This window comes from Rhineura floridana, chromosome 3, assembly GCF_030035675.1.
Source record: "Rhineura floridana isolate rRhiFlo1 chromosome 3, rRhiFlo1.hap2, whole genome shotgun sequence".
In the NCBI taxonomy this organism is placed as follows: Eukaryota; Metazoa; Chordata; class Lepidosauria; order Squamata; family Rhineuridae; genus Rhineura; species Rhineura floridana.
Genome location: NC_084482.1, coordinates 191,600,700 through 191,621,349, shown reverse-complemented (window position 1 = coordinate 191,621,349; position 20,650 = coordinate 191,600,700). Strand labels below are relative to the sequence as shown.

At 43.7% G+C, this 20,650-nt stretch overlaps 2 protein-coding genes across 9 annotated transcripts in view; both read left to right on the top strand.

The window, feature by feature from the left end:
* Positions 1-17,301, top strand: part of LOC133380857 (zinc finger protein 883-like) — a 28,857-nt gene extending 11,556 nt beyond the window's left edge. For 2 of the 8 annotated variants that reach the window (XM_061618998.1, XM_061618999.1), the window contains exons 2-5: positions 7,372-7,454; positions 8,494-8,617; positions 12,464-12,643; positions 15,243-17,301. In XM_061618998.1, coding sequence (XP_061474982.1) covers positions 7,431-7,454; positions 8,494-8,617; positions 12,464-12,643; positions 15,243-16,654 — 1,740 coding nt within the window. In that variant the 5' untranslated portion in view covers positions 7,372-7,430 and the 3' untranslated portion in view covers positions 16,655-17,301. Of the gene's footprint in view, positions 1-4,731; positions 5,044-7,371; positions 7,455-8,493; positions 8,618-12,440; positions 12,644-15,242 lie in introns of those variants that run through there. The other 6 variants (XM_061618996.1, XM_061619000.1, XM_061619001.1 and 3 more) reach the window with 6 other exon arrangements.
* Positions 17,302-19,971: 2,670 nt separating this feature from the next.
* The window catches only part of LOC133378825 (zinc finger protein 568-like), a 39,825-nt gene continuing 39,146 nt past the window's right edge, over positions 19,972-20,650 (top strand). Inside the window, exon 1 of the mRNA XM_061613441.1 lies at positions 19,972-20,319. The gene's annotated coding sequence lies outside the window, so the exon portion shown is untranslated. The remainder of the gene's footprint in view (positions 20,320-20,650) is intronic.

The window sequence follows — 20,650 nt, the reverse complement described above, 5'->3', positions numbered from 1 at the left end:
GAAGATCCTTTAAACTGGATATGGTTTTTTTGGAACGGGAGGAATTGCACTTAATAGTACTAGAACTTGCCTCTCCATTGTTGTTTGAAGGATGTTGTATATGTATATATATATGTATGTATATATATGTATGCATATATATATATATATATATATACAACCTCTAGGCACTAGTAAATAGTGTCCCAATTAGGTTTCTTTAGCTAGTGCACCACTAAAATTAATGTCCAGATTTGCTAATATAAAAGCTACCACATATCAATTTACTTTTGGTCGCACTAGGGGCCTGTATGTTCTGATTGGAATTGAATATTATTATTATTTATTAGATTTACATCCCGCCCTTACTCCCAGTAGGAGCCCAGTAGGAATACAGAACTACATGACCCTTCTGTCAAAAAGTATTGCTGCTTTGGTCCATTGGACCTGTGTGTATCCTGCAGTCTTGTTTTACACTGGTTAAGCCCAATTAACATCTGCATAACTCTTCTTTCCAAACACACCCCGCTCCCATTTTGTTAACATCCAGCCTGAATAAGGGTTCTGGAGAACTTGAAAGCTTGCTCACAGCTTTGTGACATTTTGATTTGGTCCTAATAAAAGGACCAAACTGGCTTGGAATATTCCAGAGAGAAACCATCAGGCCAAGTTAAGACATGTGCATGTTTACTCAACACTCCACAGAGTTCAATGAAACATTCTCTCAGGTAGGTGTGCATAGTAAACACACGTTTGAATTGTACATTTCATTCTACTTGTAAGCTGCTTTGATACCAACATCGGTTGTAAAGTGGGGTATAGATATAAATAAATAAAAACCTAGCAAATTATCCTGAATGAAATAGATCTCATTGCCTATAGGATGAACTAATAGGACTAGACTTTTTAGACTATTATAAGAGTACATGGGGCAGGAGGCAGAGTTCTTTCACTTATTAGTTTAAACTGCAGCTGAAACCATGTGAATATGTTTGGAGTCATGATAAAGCTATTAGCAATGTTACGAGCCAGTGTGGCCTGTGGTTGGGGAGTTAGATACAGTACTGAGGCATTCTCACAACCAAGATGTAATGGAGGTGCAAAACCCAGAAAGAATGCAAAAGGTGAACTTTTCTCAAAAGTGGTGTTAGGATTTATTTCACCGAAAACATTTTGAAACACCAGGTTTCTTCTTGAAGAACAATATTAAACTTTCAGATTCTATAAAACAGTTGGAGTGGCTTGCAGAAATACTTGCTATCTATCTGGCACCATAAAGATCTTAATGGTGGAGGTCTAAATGCATTACAAATGTGAAGACCTTTTAAGTAAATGTTTACTTATTATGAAGCTTGGCCATGCATGAGAATGGCCCCCAAGAATATTAGTATCCCTGCCTTAGAGGTCCATGCAAAACCTTTGCCCAAATTAAAGTATTCACTATTTGTGTTTGAAGCCTTGTGCAATTGATGTTCTCCACATCTCAGAAAATAAAGTGGTGCAGTTCCAGCTGAGCGTTTGCTCCGCTTTGAGAGATTGACAAAAGATAATTCCCTCTTTTGAATCTGAGAACACAGACGGTTCCATGGTTGGCTGACTGCTTTTTCAGATGTAAACAGGACCTGAAACATCAAGGAACCTTTGTTTAGAACGCCCCAATGAGAATCGTTGAATCAGAAAAAATAATCCCCTGAACAGATATATCAACAGCTTCCAACAATAGTGAGCATTATTTCTTCTTCATCATCATCATCATGGTTGATTTATAAACCGCTTTTCCATAGTAATCTATGCTCAAGGCAGCTCACAACATGAAAATGTGACATGATTCACTGTTAAAAAACAAAATTCTAAATAGTCAATAAGTTAAAGAAACATCTTATTAAGAAACATACAATAAATTGAAACACTTATAATTCATAAGGCCCAACAATAAAATACAAAAACGAATAACAGCAAAAATAACTACCTCCAGAATTAAATGTTGGCCCCTAAAAGCCCTTAAACAACACCTCATAATCCAGATGGTTTCTGGCATCTTCAGGTAGTACAGTCAAGGCTAGGACAGGTGGAAAGAGGACAGCAAGCAGAGAGAAGGTACTGCAGCACTCACAGTCAAAGTGGTATCTGGCATCTTCAGGTAGCAATAACTTTTATAGCTGCAATCACTCAGCCCCATCCTCCCAGACCAGGTGGGAAGAGGCCATCTTGAGCTTCTTGGAGGGAAGGTGGGATGCAAATATAACATAAATAAAACCAAAATGATCAAGGATCTGTAGCAACTCCACTATGAGGGAAGGGGAGGACATGATAGAGGTATATAAAATTATGTATGGTGTGGAGAAAGGGGCTAGAGATAAGTGTTTCTCCCTCATTGTACTAACCTGGAGTCATCCAATGAAGCTGAACGTTGGAAGATTCAAGACACAGAAGTTTTTTTTCATACAGCACGTAGTTTAACTATGGAATTTCTTATTGCTACCACAAGATGCTTCTATGGCCACCTACTTAGACAGCTTTAAAAGAGGATTAGAACTGCATTGTGTGTGTGGACCCTGCCGATCGTAATTGAAAATGAAAAATATTAAAAATGTACAAAATTACCTGGCTAAGCTATACTGAGACTGGTATCAGACCGTATTATTATTACTCTTATTATTATAATATGTAGTGCACCTAAAATGTTGTAAGCATTGCAACATTATTAAAAGATAGGATAGTCCACGTCTGCAGGTTCACAATCTATGGTGCAAAAGAAAAAAAAAAGGAATTGAAAACAAGCCTATTTGCATCTGACCAATGGCTGGGGTCATGGAGGTTTTTATCATCTGTTCTTCCCAGCACATGTGGGGATGACACACAATGTGAGTTGTAAGGAAGTGCTTTCCATATAGGAACACATAATAGATTACTCAGCCCTGAATCATAGTCATTCTTAGGGTGAAATTATGCCCAGGAGATGGGCACTATGTAGTTTAGGAAAGATTGCAACTGTGTGGTGTATATTGTAAGCCGCCTTGTGTGCTACTGGCAGGTGTTATAGCAAGAGCCTGCTGGATCAGGCCAGTGGCCCATCTAGTCCTGCATTCTGCTCTCACAGTGGCCACCCAGATGCTTGTGGGGAGCCTGCAAGCAGGATCTGGATGCAACAGCCACTCTCCCCACTTGAGTTTCCCAGCAACTGGCATTCAGAGAGGAATCCTGCCTCCGACAATGGAGGGGGAACATAGCCATCAGTGGCTGTAGCCATTGATAGCCTTACCCTCCATGAATTTGACTTATCCTCTATTAAAGCCGTCCACCGTGGCAACCACTGCCTTTTGTGGGAGTGGATTCCACAGTGGCCATTCCCACATTACAAAATCACCTATCCTTGCCCTAGAATTGCCAGCTGCTCTAGCAGCCTCCACAAATACTCCTTTAACAGTCCTCTGGAGGGTGTGTGTGTCTTAAACCCCTTACTTTTTCCCAACAAAGTCGCTATGTCTCCAGCATCCTACAAGCCAGCATGAAAAGGGAGTGTTAGCCACTGAGAAGAGTCTTCAAACATACTTCCTTGTCCTTTCCTGCTGATTGCAGCTAATCAGAATGAAAGATCGTGAGTAGGCCACTAAGAAGACTCTTCCCAAAAGCTAACAGTCTCTTCTTTCATACTTATTGGCTCCTAGGGATGTCAGTTGTTGTGGGAGAAGGCATTAACGAGGATCTCGTTCTCAACACAGCAAAAAAAAAGGGGAAGGGAGTCTGGCTGTGACTAACAGCAATGGACCCTGCGCTTCTGAATGTGCCACTACACTACTGTCTTAACAGCTTTAACTGCATTCCAGGAGAATCTTCACCTGCTGATTTGATTGATTGATTGAGTGAGTTTATTTATACGCCGCCTTTCCACAGTGAGCTGTGCTCAAAGCGGCTTACAACAAACAGTCAAAATATCAAAATACAAAACACTGAAGTAGGGGAAAGAAGTCAGTTTACAAAACAACCAATGCATTCAAAAAGGACAAAAACAAACAATTTAGCAAACATTCAGTATTACAAAAAAAATAATCTAGACTTTAAAATATAAGTACAAAGCAAAATGAAAGCTAACAGACATTAGAGGTTCAGGTGCTCATCCTGCTGCACTTGAAGGAGCCTCAGCAGCCTGTCTTAAACACAGTTCAGAGCGGAAGGGTCCTCTCACCAGCTAGATGGCTTACAGTTGGCTGCCATTTATCTCCTCCAGAAGAAACCAACAGCAGCAACAGGGAAATGCTGAGGAGGGCAGTGATGACAAGCCCTCTTTCCCAGCCTCCTGGAAAGTCCAACTGCTGGTGCAGATTTTACTGCTCCAGTTCTTCATGTCCATTCTGCTGCCGCCTCTGCGTCCTCCAGCTCCTTTCTCCCTCCATTCTTCTCCACCACCATCCCATAGTTGGCTCCATGCTGTTGTCACCACAGGGGCATCTGCAGTAGAACCATAGGAGCAGGACTTTGATGCTTGCTTTCTTCAAATCAAAGATAAAGGAGGGGGGCATGAAGCTTCCTTTCCCTGATCAGGTAGCACTCCACGCTTGTGGAGTGGGATGTGTGAAAAACGCAAGGCAGGGTGATGATAGTTTGTTATCTGCTATAATATGCTTGGGGGCGCTCCTGTGCCTTGAAGCTCCGCCAGCCCCCGCTCAGATCCCCCCCCCCATTGCAGCAGCGACTGTTGTAGCGGGGTTTGCTTTTCTGCCGGCACAGGAAGGGGCTGGAGCAGTTGAAGATGATTAAAGGCTGGGTGTAACGATGGGGAGGGAAGCAGGCAGGAAGGAGGGATCACCAAGAGCAGACCCGTCGGAAATCGTGAGGCTCTCCCGACTTTGACTCGTTGGCAAGCAAAGTTCCCTTTGTGATCGTGGAGCCTGGACTGGGCGCCCAGTGGGGCTGCTGCCAGGAGGAGAAATCTTTTTGATCTCCGCTTCCTCCTGTGTGCCCGACCGACGGGAAGACTGTATGTCACCGACTCCCTGGACTCAGCCCTCTGAGGTAGCCCCGGAGGGTTCCAGCGATTAACTCCCAAACTGCCGGACACTTTAGGTAACTGTGGCATTGGGTAGGAAGGGTCTTTGCACAAACGGCCTTTCTCCAACCCATTTTCCTGCTACTCGGTTGTTGGAGGATGCCACATCAGCCGACAATACTGAGGGCTCATCCCCTTAATCATTTGAGGGCCGTGAAAGAGTGGTAGTGTTTTGTTTGCACACTTAGGCATGCATTTTCCACATGCATATTCCTCGAAGGAATTTATGCTGGTGTGTTACCCTAGTTTATTCTCACAACAACCTTGTGAGGTAGGGGAGGCTGGGAATATGCGCCCAGCCAGAGCTCACCTTCATAGCTATGTGGAGAATGAATCTACCAAGCAATTCACATTTCCAGGGCCACTTCAGTTTCCAAGTTTTTAAACATGTAACACTCTATAGCCTAGTGTAGATATCTGTATTTGAAGAGCACCCACATGGATCCATGTAGATATGGAGTGATAAATCCTGCATGTGTGGTCGCCTCATGCAACAATCTATGCCGGGGTAAGCAACGTGGTGTCCTCCAGTGTTGTGGGACTACAACTCCCACCATCTGTGATCAATGGCATGCTGGCAGGAGCTGAGGAAAGATGGAGTTCCACAACATCAGGAGGGCACCACTTGATCTACACACATACCCTTGATCTACACACATAGATTGCATGTTAATTCCTACATGGAAGTGTGTCACACTTTCCTACACAGGAAATGTTTCCATGTGCATGTTGCAAAAATAACGTTTGTCACACAAAACTGCACATAAATGTTACTACAGAGAAGGGGTGTTAATATATGTCTCTTGTGTGATGGAAGCCATGAAGGAAATAGGAAGGAGAAATATTGGAAAGGGTGGGAAATAAATGACAAAATAAGGATGTGCCATTTCCCCTGGCTCATCTGTAATACTTGGTTTTTATTAATAGTCTGTTTGGTTTTGGCTAAATAGTTTCCCCTTCTTCAGTAGATGGTGGCCGCTATGTTGGTCCCAAAGGACAGGAAATACAAAATACAAGGTGGATAATGCCTTTGTTTTTGGGCCAACCTAAGTTGATGTGAGAATATGCAATATGTCAAGGTATCCCAGAATGCTCCATCATTTCTCTGTCTGATGAAGAGTTCTGTGAAACTCCGAGGCCTATATATTTTTTTTTAAAAAAGAAACCTACATTGTATTTGTCTTTTGATATGGCTGAGGAACAGTGACAGGAGACATCCCTTACCTTCCATCCGAGAAAGATGCCACCCTTGGACCGGAATGGTCTTAGGGGCCATCCCTGGAAATGCCTCTCAATCCTGAAGTTCCTAGCATTTGGCTTGGAGACTACCTCTGGGATGGCAGTGCCTTGATGACTAAATAGCCCAGGGATGAAGAACCTTTTTCAGCTGGAAGGCTGCTTCCTCTTCTGGGCAACCTTCTGGGCGCTACATCCCAGTGGGCGGAGCAAGGAATGCAGATTTTACCTTTGTACAGTAGACTAGTACAGAGTCTACTTCTGCACAGAAATCCCTCTATATTGTCTAACCAGGCAAGCAAGAAACATGATCAGAGTGCAAGGACACACTCCAATGAGGCAAAAACACTCAAGGAGGGTACAAAGCAGAACTGATGAGGGATGTAGCCTGGAGAGCAGGGGTATGGCCTGGTTCAGCAGAGGATGGTCCATTGGGGCTCATGGGGCACTGCCCCACCAAATCCAGCCTGCCTACTTTCTTACTCGCAACTGGTCCAGACAGGAAGCACAGCCTATCAGCTTCCTCCTTCTTAGTCTCAGTGTTGCCCTTTTAGAACTCAGCAGGGGAGGGGCAAAACGAGAATGAGTCTGCCTCTCATTGGCTCTGGCTCATCCTACTGATGGTGTTTTCCTGCCTTCTGCCCCACCGGCCCCAATGGTCACCAGCTACCACTAGCCTCAAGAGAGGCTTGGGGGCCAGAAAGAAAGGCCTGGAGGGCCGCATTTGCCCCCCACCCCTGGCCCTGAGATTCCCCACCTCCGGAATAGGCCTTTATAGAAATGCTCAAGTATCTTGCCAGAAAGGAACACAGGAAGCTGCCTGAATATCTAGCGAGCTCAATACTGTCTGATCTGACCAGCAGCGGCTCTCCTGCAGAAGTGTCTCCTGTCACCTGCTCCCTGGTCCTGTTTTAAACTGGAGAATCCAGGGATTGGACCTGGGACTTTCAGTATGCAAAACGTGTGCTCTGCCACTGAGCTACGGTCCTTCCCCCGAGCTGGGAGGAGAAGCACAGAGTTTGTGCTTGCCAGGAAGGATTGTGGCATGGAGCGTGCGGGATCCCTTTTGAAATAAACCCTCGTCCCTATTCCTTTTCTCATTGTAACAGTCTGCCAGCCATCTGCCAATTTTTGTCCCAGCTCAGTGCATCCTGTTGAAAGAGAGGGAATGGCTACGGCAGAGCCACCTCAGGTAGGTAGGAGATCTTCAAACAGTTTATTGTAGTAGTGGGAACTGAATACTCACAAAAGATTTCAAGAGGGTTTTTAAGCCATCATGCCCATAAAGCAAGAAAGGTGGGCATCTGGGGAGATGAATTTTGAGTACTATGAAGGGCAACAAATCAGTCCTCTGGGACACAATGTTCTGGGGAGATGTTTGGGTTTTTTAATGTAGTAATATTCTTGCACGCCTCCCATTCATTTCAGTAGACGTAGGTAGACATATGAAGCTGGCATTATATGGACTGCTGGTCTGTTTAGCCGTGTACTATGTTTCAGGGCTGTGGAACCTGTGGCCCTCCAGATATGGCTGGACTCCAGTTCCCATCAGCTACAGCCAACATGGCCAATGATCAGGAATAATGAGATTTGTAGTCCAGTAACACCTAGAGGGCTCACATGTTCCCCATCCGTGGTCTGTTCTGACTGACAGTGTCTTAGGGCCAAATTAGATGTGACACTGTTCATGCAGTTGCATGATATTTTTGCAAGTATGGGCCTTCACATCCAGATCAGGACCCTGTCAGGGTAGAGTAGAGGGACTTTACTCTTGTCCTGCAGCTGGCTGTGGTTGGTGGAAGTTGCAGTCCAAAACCTCTGGAGGGCACCAGGTTGGTAAAGGCTGATGGGGGGTTGGGAACTTTTGCCCCTCCAGATGTTGCTGATTTACATCTCCCATCAGCCCTAGCCAGCATGGCAAATAGGCAAGGCTGATGGAATTTGTAGTCCAATAACATCTGGAGTGCCAAAGATTCCCCACCCTGATGTTTAGAATTGTGGTCTTAGATATATTGTTGTATTCCACTTTTAGAATTTTTATGAGCATGGAATATTTATTTATTTATTTATTTATTTAATTACATTTCTAGACCGCCCTATAGCAGAAAACTCTCAGAATAGGCACACCCCTGGGTATGGGGTGCTCAGCCATTTAATCTATGCCCTGCAATCATCTTGGTTGGGTTGTTATTAAAGCAACAGGCACTGAGCTGGGAGCTTTGTTGTTTTAGCAGTTGGACATGCCTGAGGAAGATGAAAAATGGGAGAAAACATTGTGTTTGCCTGACCCTGGTGAAGCATCCCTCATGACTGATACTGAAGTAGGGAAAGAAGAAGGCTGTGCACCATCCCCAGGTAACAGGTCTCAGTTATTTCCATCTTTATTTGCGGTGCTGCATCATGTTGGCTAGGCTGCTTTGGGAACTCCCTCCAACCGGATTTCTTCTGGCCGTGATTGTCCTCTGAATTAGCATGAACAGGACTGTTGCTCTGCACTGTGTCTCCAGGAGAGTCACATGCAAATCAAAGGAGGAAAAGTGGCACAAAAGATTGGATATCCTTGCCTGGAGATAAAGAAATTGATAATAGGTAGTATCATTTTCAGTTGCATTTTTTAATGTCTCTGTTGTCGTTGTTTTTTAAAAAAACACCCACTTGAATTTGTTGTTGTTGTTATGTGCCTTCAAGTCAATTCTGACTTATGGCAACCCTATGAATCAGCAACCTCCAAGAGCATCTGTTATAATCCACCCTGTTCAGATCTTGTAAGTTCAGGTCTGTGGCTTCCTTTATGGAATCAATCCATCTCTTGTTTGGCCTTCTTCTTTTTCTACTCCCTTCTGTTTTTCCAAGCATTATTGTCTTTTCTAGTGAATCGTGTCTTCTCATTATGTGTCCAAAGTATGATAACCTCAGTTTCATCATTTTAGCTTCTAGCGATAGTTCTGGTTTAATTTGTTCTAACACCCAATTATTTGTCTTTTTCGCAGTCCATGGTATGCGCAAAGCTCTCCTCCAACACCACATTTCAAATGACTTGATTTTTCTCTTATCCGCTTTTTTCACTGTCCAACTTTCACATCCACGCATAGAGATCAGGAATACCATGGTCTGAATGATCCTGACTTTAGTGTTCAGTGATACATCTTTGCATCTGAAGACTTTTTCTTGTTCTCTCACAGCTGCCCTCCCCAGTCCTAACCTTCTTCTGATTTCTTGACTGTTGTCTCCATTTTGGTTTATAATTGTGCAAAGGTATTGATAATCCTTGAGAAGTTCAATGTCTGTGTTGTCATCTTTAAAGTTACACAAATCTTCTGTTGTCATTAGAATTTAGAAGATCATAAACATAAGAGGAGCCCTACTGGATCAGGCCAATGGCCCATCTAGTCCAGCATCCTCTTTCTCACAGTGGCCAACCAGATGCTGATGGGAAGCCCACAAGCAGGATCTGAGTGCAAGGGCACTCTCCCCTTTTGTGGTTTTCAGCAACTGGAAGCATACTGCCTCTGACCATGGAGGAAGAGCATGGCCATTGTGGCTAGAAGCACATAGGTTACAACTTTCCAAGGAAAGCTGAGTTCATCTTTCATTTAGAAAAACAACAAGGACATGATGGAGGGTATAAAATTATGCAGTGGGCAGGGAAAGTAAAGAAAGAGACCTTTTCCTCCCACTCTCATAAGAGTAGAACCAATGAAGCTGAATGGTGCTAGATTCAGAACAGACAAAAGAAAGTACTTCTTCACACAGCGCATAGATAAAGTATGGAATTTGGTTCCACAACATGTAATTATGGCCATCAGCTCATCACAGAGGCTATATAGCTACTAGTCATGATGGCTATATGTTGCCTCTGTGATCTGAGATGGAATGCCTCTGAATACTAGTTGCTGGGGAACAATAGTGAGAAAAGGCTACTCCGCTCATGTCCTGCTTGTGGGCTTCCTATAGGCATCTGTTTGGCCACTGCGGGAAACCATACTGGACTAGATAGCTCTAGCAGGGCTTTTCCTATATCAAGGCTCAGAAATCTGGATTGGTTTGGTTCTTACACAATCCTTGCCTAAGGTGAGATTTTAAATTGGGTCTTCCCCAAAGCTCAATGTTTCCAGAGAGGTACACATTGTCATTTAGGTTCTGAAATTGTCCATGATTGGGGACTTTGCTAAACTTGTCTTAGCTTCTATTGGTCCCAGGGCATGATCTGAAGGCACATGTTGCAGGAACTTTGCTCAAACTAAGCACATGTGGGTTTGGTCATTGCCTAGGGAAGGGCTGTAGCTCAGTGGTAGACTGTCTGCCTTGCATGCGAAAGGTCCCAGGTTCAATCCCTGGCATCTCTAGGTAGGGCCAGGGAAAACTGCTTTCTGAAACCCTAGAGAGCCGCTACCAGTCAGTGTAGACAGTACTGAGTTAGATGGACCAATGGTCTGACTCTGTTTCTATAGACAACAGACTGTTTGGAACCCCCATTTCCATACCCTGGCATTCTCTCACAGAAGAAATATGGGATATAAATTTAATAAATAAACTGGGTCCATAGATAGAAAAATGTAAGGATTAATAGTCCTTCATATACATCATTTTCCACCAGCATACATGGCTAGGGTGCAACTTTTCACTCCATAGGTTGCTCTTATTTTATTTTATTAATTAAAAGATTGCTAAAGTGCCTTTGAGGGCATATTACAAAGTAATACTAAAAAAAAACCAAATTGGAATCATATCGCACCTTAAAAATAGCAGTAAAAATTCACCCTTAGCACAGCAATGAATAAAATGTGGATTGAAAGAAAAATGTCGTAGGTGTTTTCTCTTAAAAATCAACAATGATCGGATCATATGTATTTCTTGGGGAAGGGAATTTGATGTCTTCCCCAAAGAACTTGGGGCTATTCATAAGATCACTTTCTACCGCAGGACTTAAGGAGTTATTTGGGTTTTCCAATGCAGTCATTATTTGATCTTAGGGTTGCCAACTTTTGATCAGGTCTTTGTAGGTATGTCTTTAACAGCAGCTTTATATGTCAGAATCAGCAGTTTCCAGAGAGGTAGCTGTGTTAGTCTGTTGCAGTAGAAGCAACAGAGTCTTGTGACTAAGAAATGTAATAGAGCATAAACATTTGTCAGTGGTGAGGAACCTCAGTCCCAGGGACCAAAAAATGCAGCCCTCCAAGTCTCTTTATAGGGCCTTTAGGACCGCAGGCTATTCCCAGTCTCTCTCTCCCAGGCCACATCCCTCATCAGCCCTGCTTTATACTCCGCCTATGTGGACAGTGTCCTTGAACCCTAGCACGGCCTGGTTGAAGGACAGACAGAAGAGTGTGAGTATAGAAACTAGTCTACTGCACAAAGGTATCATTTAAATTTGTTGCTGTGTTTACGTTTGCCTTTGGCCCTGCTCACTTCTGGCATGTGGACCCCGGAAGGTTGCCCAGAAGGGATTGTGGCCCTTGGGCTGAAAAAGGTTCCCCGCCCCTGCCTTACATGGACCTCATCTGATTGGCCACTCTGGGAAGCAGGATGCAGTTAGGCCTTTGGTCTGACCCAGCAGGGCTCTTCTTACATTCTTATTCAGGTGGGGAATCTTTCCTTGTCACAGAGATGCAATGCAGAGCTTCACCGATTGAATTTCTGCCTGCCATGCAGATCTTAGTATTTATTTATTTAAAGCATTATGCCACTGCCATTCATCAGAAGATTCTAGGGCAGTGCCCAAAAGTGAAAAAGTAATTCACACAACATAGAAAGTACAATATATTTAAGCACAGCAACCAACAGAAAGCAGTGGGGTGAGGAAAAGCAAATGGTAAAAAACAGTTCTGATTAAATTCTGTTTAAAATAGCAGGGCAAACAGGAAAGGCCTAACAGGAGTCCTGGCAGGACAAGTGGTGGCAAGTATATTCGAATACACACAGGGTTGCATCTACGTGTGTGTGGAATGACTTCAGCAAACGCAACAGAACTTCTCCTTCCTCTCCTCCCCCCACGTGACCTCTGAATCTTCTCTGGGAGTTACCCCAACTCTCTGGAGCAGATTTGGGGACAGTGTAGGGGTGGGGAAGGAGGAAAGGGAGGGGAAGTTCCAGTGCTCTTCTGGAAGTAATGACTTAGTTGACTACAATCCACAGAGATACACCTTCTCAGCAAAGAATTCTGGTATTTACCTGACAGGAGATTCTGTCTATCAAAAACAGGATCCCTACATTCTTCTGGGAAGGCCCAATCAGAAGGTGAAGAAATGTCCCGGGGACTCTATCGCCAGTGCACAGAGGAAGCTGAGAGCCCAAGAAACAGCGGCCAGCCAGATGATGACAACAGCTGGGATTCCCAGGAGGTCCTTGTGAGCTCCCCTTGCTCAGTCACATCTCACCCAGGTCAGGTGCTGGCTAAAGGGTGACAGGTTTTTCAATTAAAAAAAAAAAAAGCAAGATTATATACTGCTTAAGAAAAAAGCAGTTTACATAAAATAGTATGAAATATTATTTTTAAAACAGCAAGACAGACTTTAATAACAGTAGATATAACATTGTCAAAATATAAATAAAGCCAATATTTTTAGACACAAACTATCCACTATATATTTTTGAAAGGTGTTTGTTGGCTACACATTTGGACATATCTTAAGATATTGTAACCAGATTCTGTGTGATAGTTCCTGAAATCAAGGAGCAGGTTTTCAATTATTATTGGATACAATTGGGATGCCATTTTGAATCAAGATGGCAGACAGAACCTTTCAAAACTGTACTGATTTTTTGGTTTCTGAGAATCCCTGAGCAGGTATGAGGCTTCTGGTACATAATAAAATTGCACATCTGGATAGGCTTGCCTAAGCAAAAATGTTTTTAGCAGGAATCAAAAACAGTACAACGAAGACGCCTGCCTAATATTAATATTGATTCTTCCTAATGTTAATTCTTTCCCTTTTAAGTATGCAGACAGGAATCTAATATATGTGGCTTTAAAAGGAGATTAGACAAATTCATGGAGGATAAGTCTATGAGTGGTTCTTGACCATGGCATCTAAATTCTGGTTGCTGACAGGAAAACAATGTAAGAGGGCTATTGCCTTCAAGTTCCACTCGCTGGTCACTGTGGGAAGCAGGTTGCTGCCCTAGAGCATCTACTAATGTTCATATCCAGGGTAGAAGTAATCTCTATCACCGCTTTATACAAGTCTACATATAGCCATTTATATAAGTCTACACAGGGTTCCCATTAATAAAAACCCGAAACATTGATATTAGAACAATGCACATTACTTTGTCTCCTCTTCTCTCCCCCTCCCTAGGCTTCACTGTGCAGAAGATGTCAACTGGTGCAGCCTCATCCGTGTTTATTCAGAAATAAGCCCTACTGATTTCAATAGGCTTTATTCCAAATTTGTGTGCATGGACATTAGATTGCAACTGTCATTGGCTTAAACCTTAAATTAATCAACTGAAGGTTTGGTTGATTTACCGCTGAGATAAATCAACATTAATCAGTGAGAGTAAATTTGAACAGTGGAGCTAAGAGCACAGGTTGTTTAATTTTGTGGCTTTTTTGATTCTGGTGTATTACTGTAATATGGAATGAAGAAGAAAATATTACAAGTGGCTCTTCCAAATGACAAGGTGTGGTAGCTTGCCACTTCTTGTTTATACTGTAAGAAACCTTGTTTCCTTTATGATCTCAAAAAAGGCATCTATAATAAAGTTTTGGAAATATTCAAATTTATTTAAGCTCAATACATGTATTAATTGGATACAAGGTAGATTTATTATTTATTTTATTTATTATTTGATTTGTATCCCACCCTTCCTCCCAGCAGGAGCCCAGGGCGGCAAACAAAAGCACTAAAAACACTTTAAAACATCATAAAAAACAGACCTTAAAATACATTAAAACAACTTTAAAAACATTTTTTTAAAAAAGCTTTAAAAACATCTTAAATAAAAAGGGTTAAAAACATATTGTTTAGGGAAAAAACGTTTTAAAAATATATTAAAAAGCAAAAAAAAATATTAAAAAGCAGATGATTGATCAACAAAAGAAACAAACAAAGAAATTATTTTGTTCCCTTGATGTGGCACAGTAAGATCCTGGATGGTGTTTCCTTATCATATGCAGTGTTGCTAGGATGTTGATAGAATTGCTATCTGACACAGTAGCATTGGTGCTGCTAAGCAGGAAGGGTCCTGACCTCTGCCTGGATGAGAGGCCATTGGAAGCCTCCTATAAGAGGAATCTGGAACGATGGGATTTAAATTGAATAAATAAATAAATAAAATGGAAACTTCATGTAGAAAATCACAGTTTTGTGGGCAGCTGCTTCCATCCATGCCAGGAGATGGAGTGCTGCTCCGTTGCAGCAACTTGTTATGTTCTGCTGCACAAGACAAAAAGGGGCTAGGATCCGACGCAAGGAGCCATGATGTGGGTTGGGATATTGCGCCAGAGGAGCAACGTCACCCAAGATGTTTTTTATTATCCTGTTTTATTTAAGAAATCATATACCCTGCTTTCTACCATAAATTTCAAAGTGGTTCATATGGGGGGGGATTAAAACATACAATATACAAATTTAAAACCTAGATTAAAGCATCAGAGAGCAGATCATTAGAACAACACGGTGCAGAGACCTCCTGAAATAAAAATGTTTTCACCTGACGTATGAAACATTGCTGGGATGGTGCCTGCCTGATTTTTAATGGGAGGGTGGGACTAAGCTCACTCCTATTGCCAGAAACAGGATCATGCCACCATGTCATTGCACGCAATGAGCCTTAATGCCAAAGCACTGAGTACCAGCTGCCATGGCATCTCATAACCCAGGGAGACCACAGTAGTACCTAATGCAAGTGCTTGTGGCAGGGGTGGGGAACCACCCCTGACTTACAGGATCAGGCCTTCAGAGTCCATGATAGGGGGAGTTACTTGTGCTTTTAATAAGAATATGTGAATGACACACTCATGTGGATTTCTTTTCAGAGAGTGAGAATGAGGAAGAGAAACCAGAGATTGTGGAGTCGTGCATGGCCTTGTTGGGAGCCTGTGAAAGGAGTATGTCTTCAGATGTTAAGGAAAGGAAAGCCCAAGAGAAGCAAGATAAAGGCTACTTTGGAGGGAGGTGGACTGGCCCTTCTCCCTACATGGAGGTTCTTGGCAACACTCAAGACTCTGTGATCCACCAAGGACCCAGCACCCATCACAAGGTGGCCAGACCCCCCAACCTCATTAGCCGCCAGAAACTGCACGGGAGCAAGAAGCTCCATCAGTGTGCTGACTGCGGGAGAGGCTTTGGCATCATCTCAAACCTCATCCGCCACCAGGGGACCCACATGGGAGAAAAACCCTACAGATGTCCCGACTGTGGGAAAGGATTTGGTCACAGCTCAGCCCTGATCACTCATCGGCGTATCCACACTGGGGAGAAGCCATACATGTGCAACGAATGTGGGAAAAGCTTCAACGTGGTGTCTAACCTTCTGCGCCATCAAAGGAGCCACACAGGAGAGAAGCCTTACCAATGCCCCGACTGTGGGCGTTGTTGCAGCCAAAGGTCCCACTTGATCACCCACCGGCGCCTCCACACAGGAGAGAGGCCTTATCAGTGCCTAGAGTGTGGCAAGAGCTTCAATGTCAGCTCTGACCTGATCAAACACCGGAGAATCCACACAGGTGAAAAGCCCTACGAGTGCTGTTACTGTGGAAAGCGCTTCAGTGGCAGTTCCAACCTCATCACGCATCAGAGACTTCATACAGGTGAAAAGCCCTATGTCTGCCCTGAGTGTGGCAAAAGCTTTACTATCAGCTCCAAGCTGATCTCTCATCAGAGAGTCCACACAGTGGAGAAACCCTACGATTGCACAGACTGTGGGAAAAGTTTCAGTGAGCGGCCCCGCCTGACCAGGCACCAGCAGAGTCCCTACCGCGGGGAGAAACGCTTCAAGTGTGCTGACTGTGAGAAGAGCTTCACTACCAGCTCCTATCTTATCACCCACCAACGCACCCACACGGGGGAGACCCCTTACATCTGTGGGGACTGTGGGAAAAGCTTCACAGTCATCTCCAACCTGGCCAGGCACCAGAGAATCCACACGGGTGAGAAGCCCTATCAGTGCCCCGACTGTGGAAGGAGCTACAGCCAACGTGCCCACTTGACAACACACCTGAGAGTTCACACAGGAGAGAAGCCTTATGTCTGTTCAGACTGTGGAAAGAGTTTCAACGTCAATTCATCCCTCACTAAGCACCGGAGAATCCACACAGGTGAGAAGCCCTACATGTGCCCTGACTGCGGGAAAACTTTCAGCCAGAGCTCCAATGTCATCACTCATCGGAAGCTCCACCATGGAGATAGCCTCCTTGGTGGCCCCATTAGGATCCTTCAGATCAAGTAGAACGTCCCATCTCTACCTAATACCATTAAGTACTCAGGTGGAACTTGTATTTCATCACCTATCAGAGCCTCCAACTGAGCTGGAATCCTTTCATGTTTCATGAGCTGCTTCAGCCAGCCTGTTCTGCTCAGTACACATATGGGCTGGAACCCTGGATCCTATGGAGACTTCAAAGAAGGCTTTCATCCCAGCTCATTTTGTCTTTCTAGATCAGAAGAGAATCCACTTATAAGAGTAAACTCTTTTTGCTCAAATGATGCATGGAGAAAATGCAGTCAGTGTTCAAGCATCACATACCATACTGGAGACTCTCTTACCCATTCCCACAAAGAAGCAGTTATCCTTAAGCTTCAGAAAGAAAGCGCTGTAGCACCTTTTGAACTTCCTGGAACATCCTCGTTGTCATTTCTGCAAATTAGGATGCACAGCTGACCCCAAACAGCTAGTAGGACCCTGTGAATCTGAAGCACGGCTTCAGATAACTGTGGTCCCTGGCTGTTCAGATAACTGAAAAAGACCTTCCAGTAAAAATAACCCTGGGTTTTATGCCCCAAAACTGTTTGCCAAACCTCAACAGGACAAAGATTCCTTGGCACATTTTCAGGGTGGGGAGTAATGGGGAATGTTCCGACTTTGGTGCCTGACATATGACAATAAAAGTATGTTTTTGTTAGTAACTCTGTACTTTCTTAAGTAGCTAAGAGCCATTTTGCATTTTAGATGGCAGTTGATTTTGCAGGGCTATAGCAGTATTCCCTGTAATAACTAAACACACTGAGTGCCTAAATGTAACAGGGAATGTGCTGGAGAATCCTGAGTAAGTGCAGCTATCCAGCACATTCCACAAATCCCTGTTTATAACAGGTGGAGAACCTGTGGCCTTCCAGATGTTATTGGACTTAAGTTCCATCTGTCCCAACTGAGTGGGGATGATGGGAGCTGGAGTCCAACAATTCCCCGGTTTAGAAAAATGCAGTGCTTTTTTTGTGATGGTACTCATCGGTACAGAGTGCCATCATCTTTTCTTGTTTTTTTTTTTTAGAATAAAATTAAACACACCCTGCATACTCCATAATAAGGTCTAACAAAAAAAATACAAACCATAAGAACACAAGAAGAGCCCTCCTGGATCAGGCCAATGGCTCATCTAGTCCAGCATCAAATTCTCACAGTGGCCAACCAGTTGCCCATGGGAAGTCCGCAATCAGGACCTGAGTGCAAGGGCATTCTCTCCTCCTATGGTTTCCAGCAACTGGTATTTAGAAACATACTGCCTCTCCCTATGCAGGCAGAGCATAGCCATCAAGGCTAGTAGCCACTGATAGGCTTTCCCTCCATTAATTTGCCTAATCCTCTTTTAAATCTGTCCAAGTTAGTGGCCATCACTGCCTTGTGTGGTACAGTGATAGCCACAGAAAATAATCCCAACAACAAAAATAATGCATCTCTAAAAATTAAATCTTGAGCACCCAAAGGAATTCCTAAACAACATCCCACACCTGCTGCAGTAGTAGCAGCAGCAACTTTTGCAACTGGAGTCAGTCCAGGCCCCTCCCTCCAGGGGCAGATGGACATTAGCCAACCATGCAGGGAGTAGCGCTCAGGTAGAATGGTCTGTGGCCTTTTCTGCAGCAGAATTTGCAGCTGGAGTTCGTCAAGGCTCCACCCTCCCAGGGCAGGAGGAAATTAGCCACACAGTAAATGTGCCTAGTTTCCATAAGCATCTAAGCTTTACATGCTTTAATTGAAATCCACCATTTGGGGTGACAGGAGACATTTATGCTAGTGTGGTATGATGGTTAAAGTATCAGACCAGGGTCAGGGAGACCCCGGCACAAATCTTCACACTCCCACAAAGCTCACTAAGTGACCCTGAGCTATCTCTTAGCCTAATCTACTTCATAAGGCTGTTGCGAGAATACAATGGGAGGGAGAGAACCAAGTACCCCATCTGGAATCTCTGGTCATCCTCCTCCTTTTTCATCCTGTTATTTTGGAAAAGCTGTGCTTTTCTCCATGAAGATTTCCACAGCTGAATACAATTATTATTTTGCAACTGGATCCCATTCTTCCTCCCAAGGATCCTAAAAGCCAGAAGGTGGCCACAGCAGGAGTTCCTTTTCAGTTGTCAAAGCCCTGCACAAAATCCTTGGGCTCTCTCTGAATAAATTATGAAAAACAAACATTTATGCAAATTGGTTATGCATAATATATAGAGGCTGCAGAATTCACTTGGTTGTCGAAAAGCGATTCAAGCTACCTTGCACCAAATTTTGATTGAGTGCTGTAGAATAAATACAACCCTGCATACAGAGCTATTTGCACACACCCTCACTGAATATGACTGCAACACAATACAGTCAAGAGCTGGACAGCCCACCACTTACCCCCTCTCTCACAAGAGGCCTTGCCATCCAGTGAAAGTGGATCCATGGTAAAGTAATTTTCACAGCTGCAAATGTGAGGTTCAGTTTGCTGCAGTAAAACATGGATTAAAAAGGGCCACTGAACTGCGGATTGCTTTTATGACAAAGCATTTGGTGGATGGCTTTGCCATGAATCTGAACTTTGGGATGACAAAAATATTTATCAATAGTTTGGATGGAGAAACAGCAGCCCACAATAAAAGAGTGAACTGGCCCCAGTTTCCAAATGGAAAACTGACAAAAATGGTGCAGCTGAACTTCCACAAATTTCTTTAACAGAGAAGATAAAGGGAAAACTGTATGTGTTGCATCACTTTGAAGCTCCAGGCAGAAACCACTGATCATAGTTTTGTTGTTATGGTTGTTCCAGTCATCAGAAATAGATACACGATATGTATCTCGGAGTCTAAAAACATGTAAAAGAAATGAGTAACTAAAGCCTCAGATCCAGTTTTTTTACAAAAAGTATTGTTTTGCATTGTGACGCCAAGACATGCTAGATCTGTAATTCGTGTGATCAGAGCCAGATATGAGGTGCATTTAGAGAGTAGAATGTTTGTGAAAATGAGGATTTAATAAAATCAATGCAGATCCACTTTCTTTAAAAAAATTGCATTTATGCTAATTAATTACAAATTCCTGGAACGCTCAAAAACAAGACAGCGACCGCTAGATACTAAGTGAGAATCTCTGTCTTGGAAGTTATAACATGACATAATAATCCCAACTCGGCTAATTTCAAAATTCAAACACAATTTCTGCTCCTAGCGGCTTTCCTACAAATGATGTACGGGTAAAATCAACAGAGATCAGTTTCCTAGATAGGTCCAAAAAAAAAAGCTAAGGAGGAGGAAATGGCTAGGCCACTTTCCTGTCCTACCTTCTTCCCGTTCCCCACCCCTCTCTTCCGGCAAGAAATTACCTTTTGAAAGTACCCCCCTAAATCCTTTTTTTTTTTCCAAAGACCCCAACCCCCGCAAAGCTACAGATTGCGAAAGAATGGGGCGGGGGTGCTAAGTGGTGGTTTCAGTGACCTGCTGGCTCATGCGAGAGAGATCCTGATGGTGCTGGTAGTAAAGAAAAGAGGAGGAGCAGGAGAAGATCAAAGGCTGCAGAAGGATTACTGACAGCGAGAGAGGTCTCCAAAGCCCCGTTCTACGTCGGAGCCAGAGGTCTGTGCTGCTGATCCGTGCATCATCCCTTACTCACATCTCCTCTCCAGGTCGGAGCCAGAGCGAGGTAATAAAGGATAGAGAGCTGAAGAGTAATCGCAGGGTGCGTAGTTAATTCAAATTAGGTATTCCTTAACGCCCTTTTATACAAAGCTGTTTTATCCTGAGTCAAGCCATTGGACCGCCTGGTTCGGTATCGTCTACTCTTGACAAATTAGAAGCTCAGTCCCCATCTTCCCCTTCACCTGCGACCTGAGCCAGTAAAAACTGGAGATGCCAGGATCTGAGCCTGGGCTCTTCTTGCAAAGCATGTGCTCTGCCACTGAGCTATGGGCCACCTGCAAGCAGGATGTAGACGTACAGGATTTTGAGCCTTTTTAGTATATAAGGAGCTGACT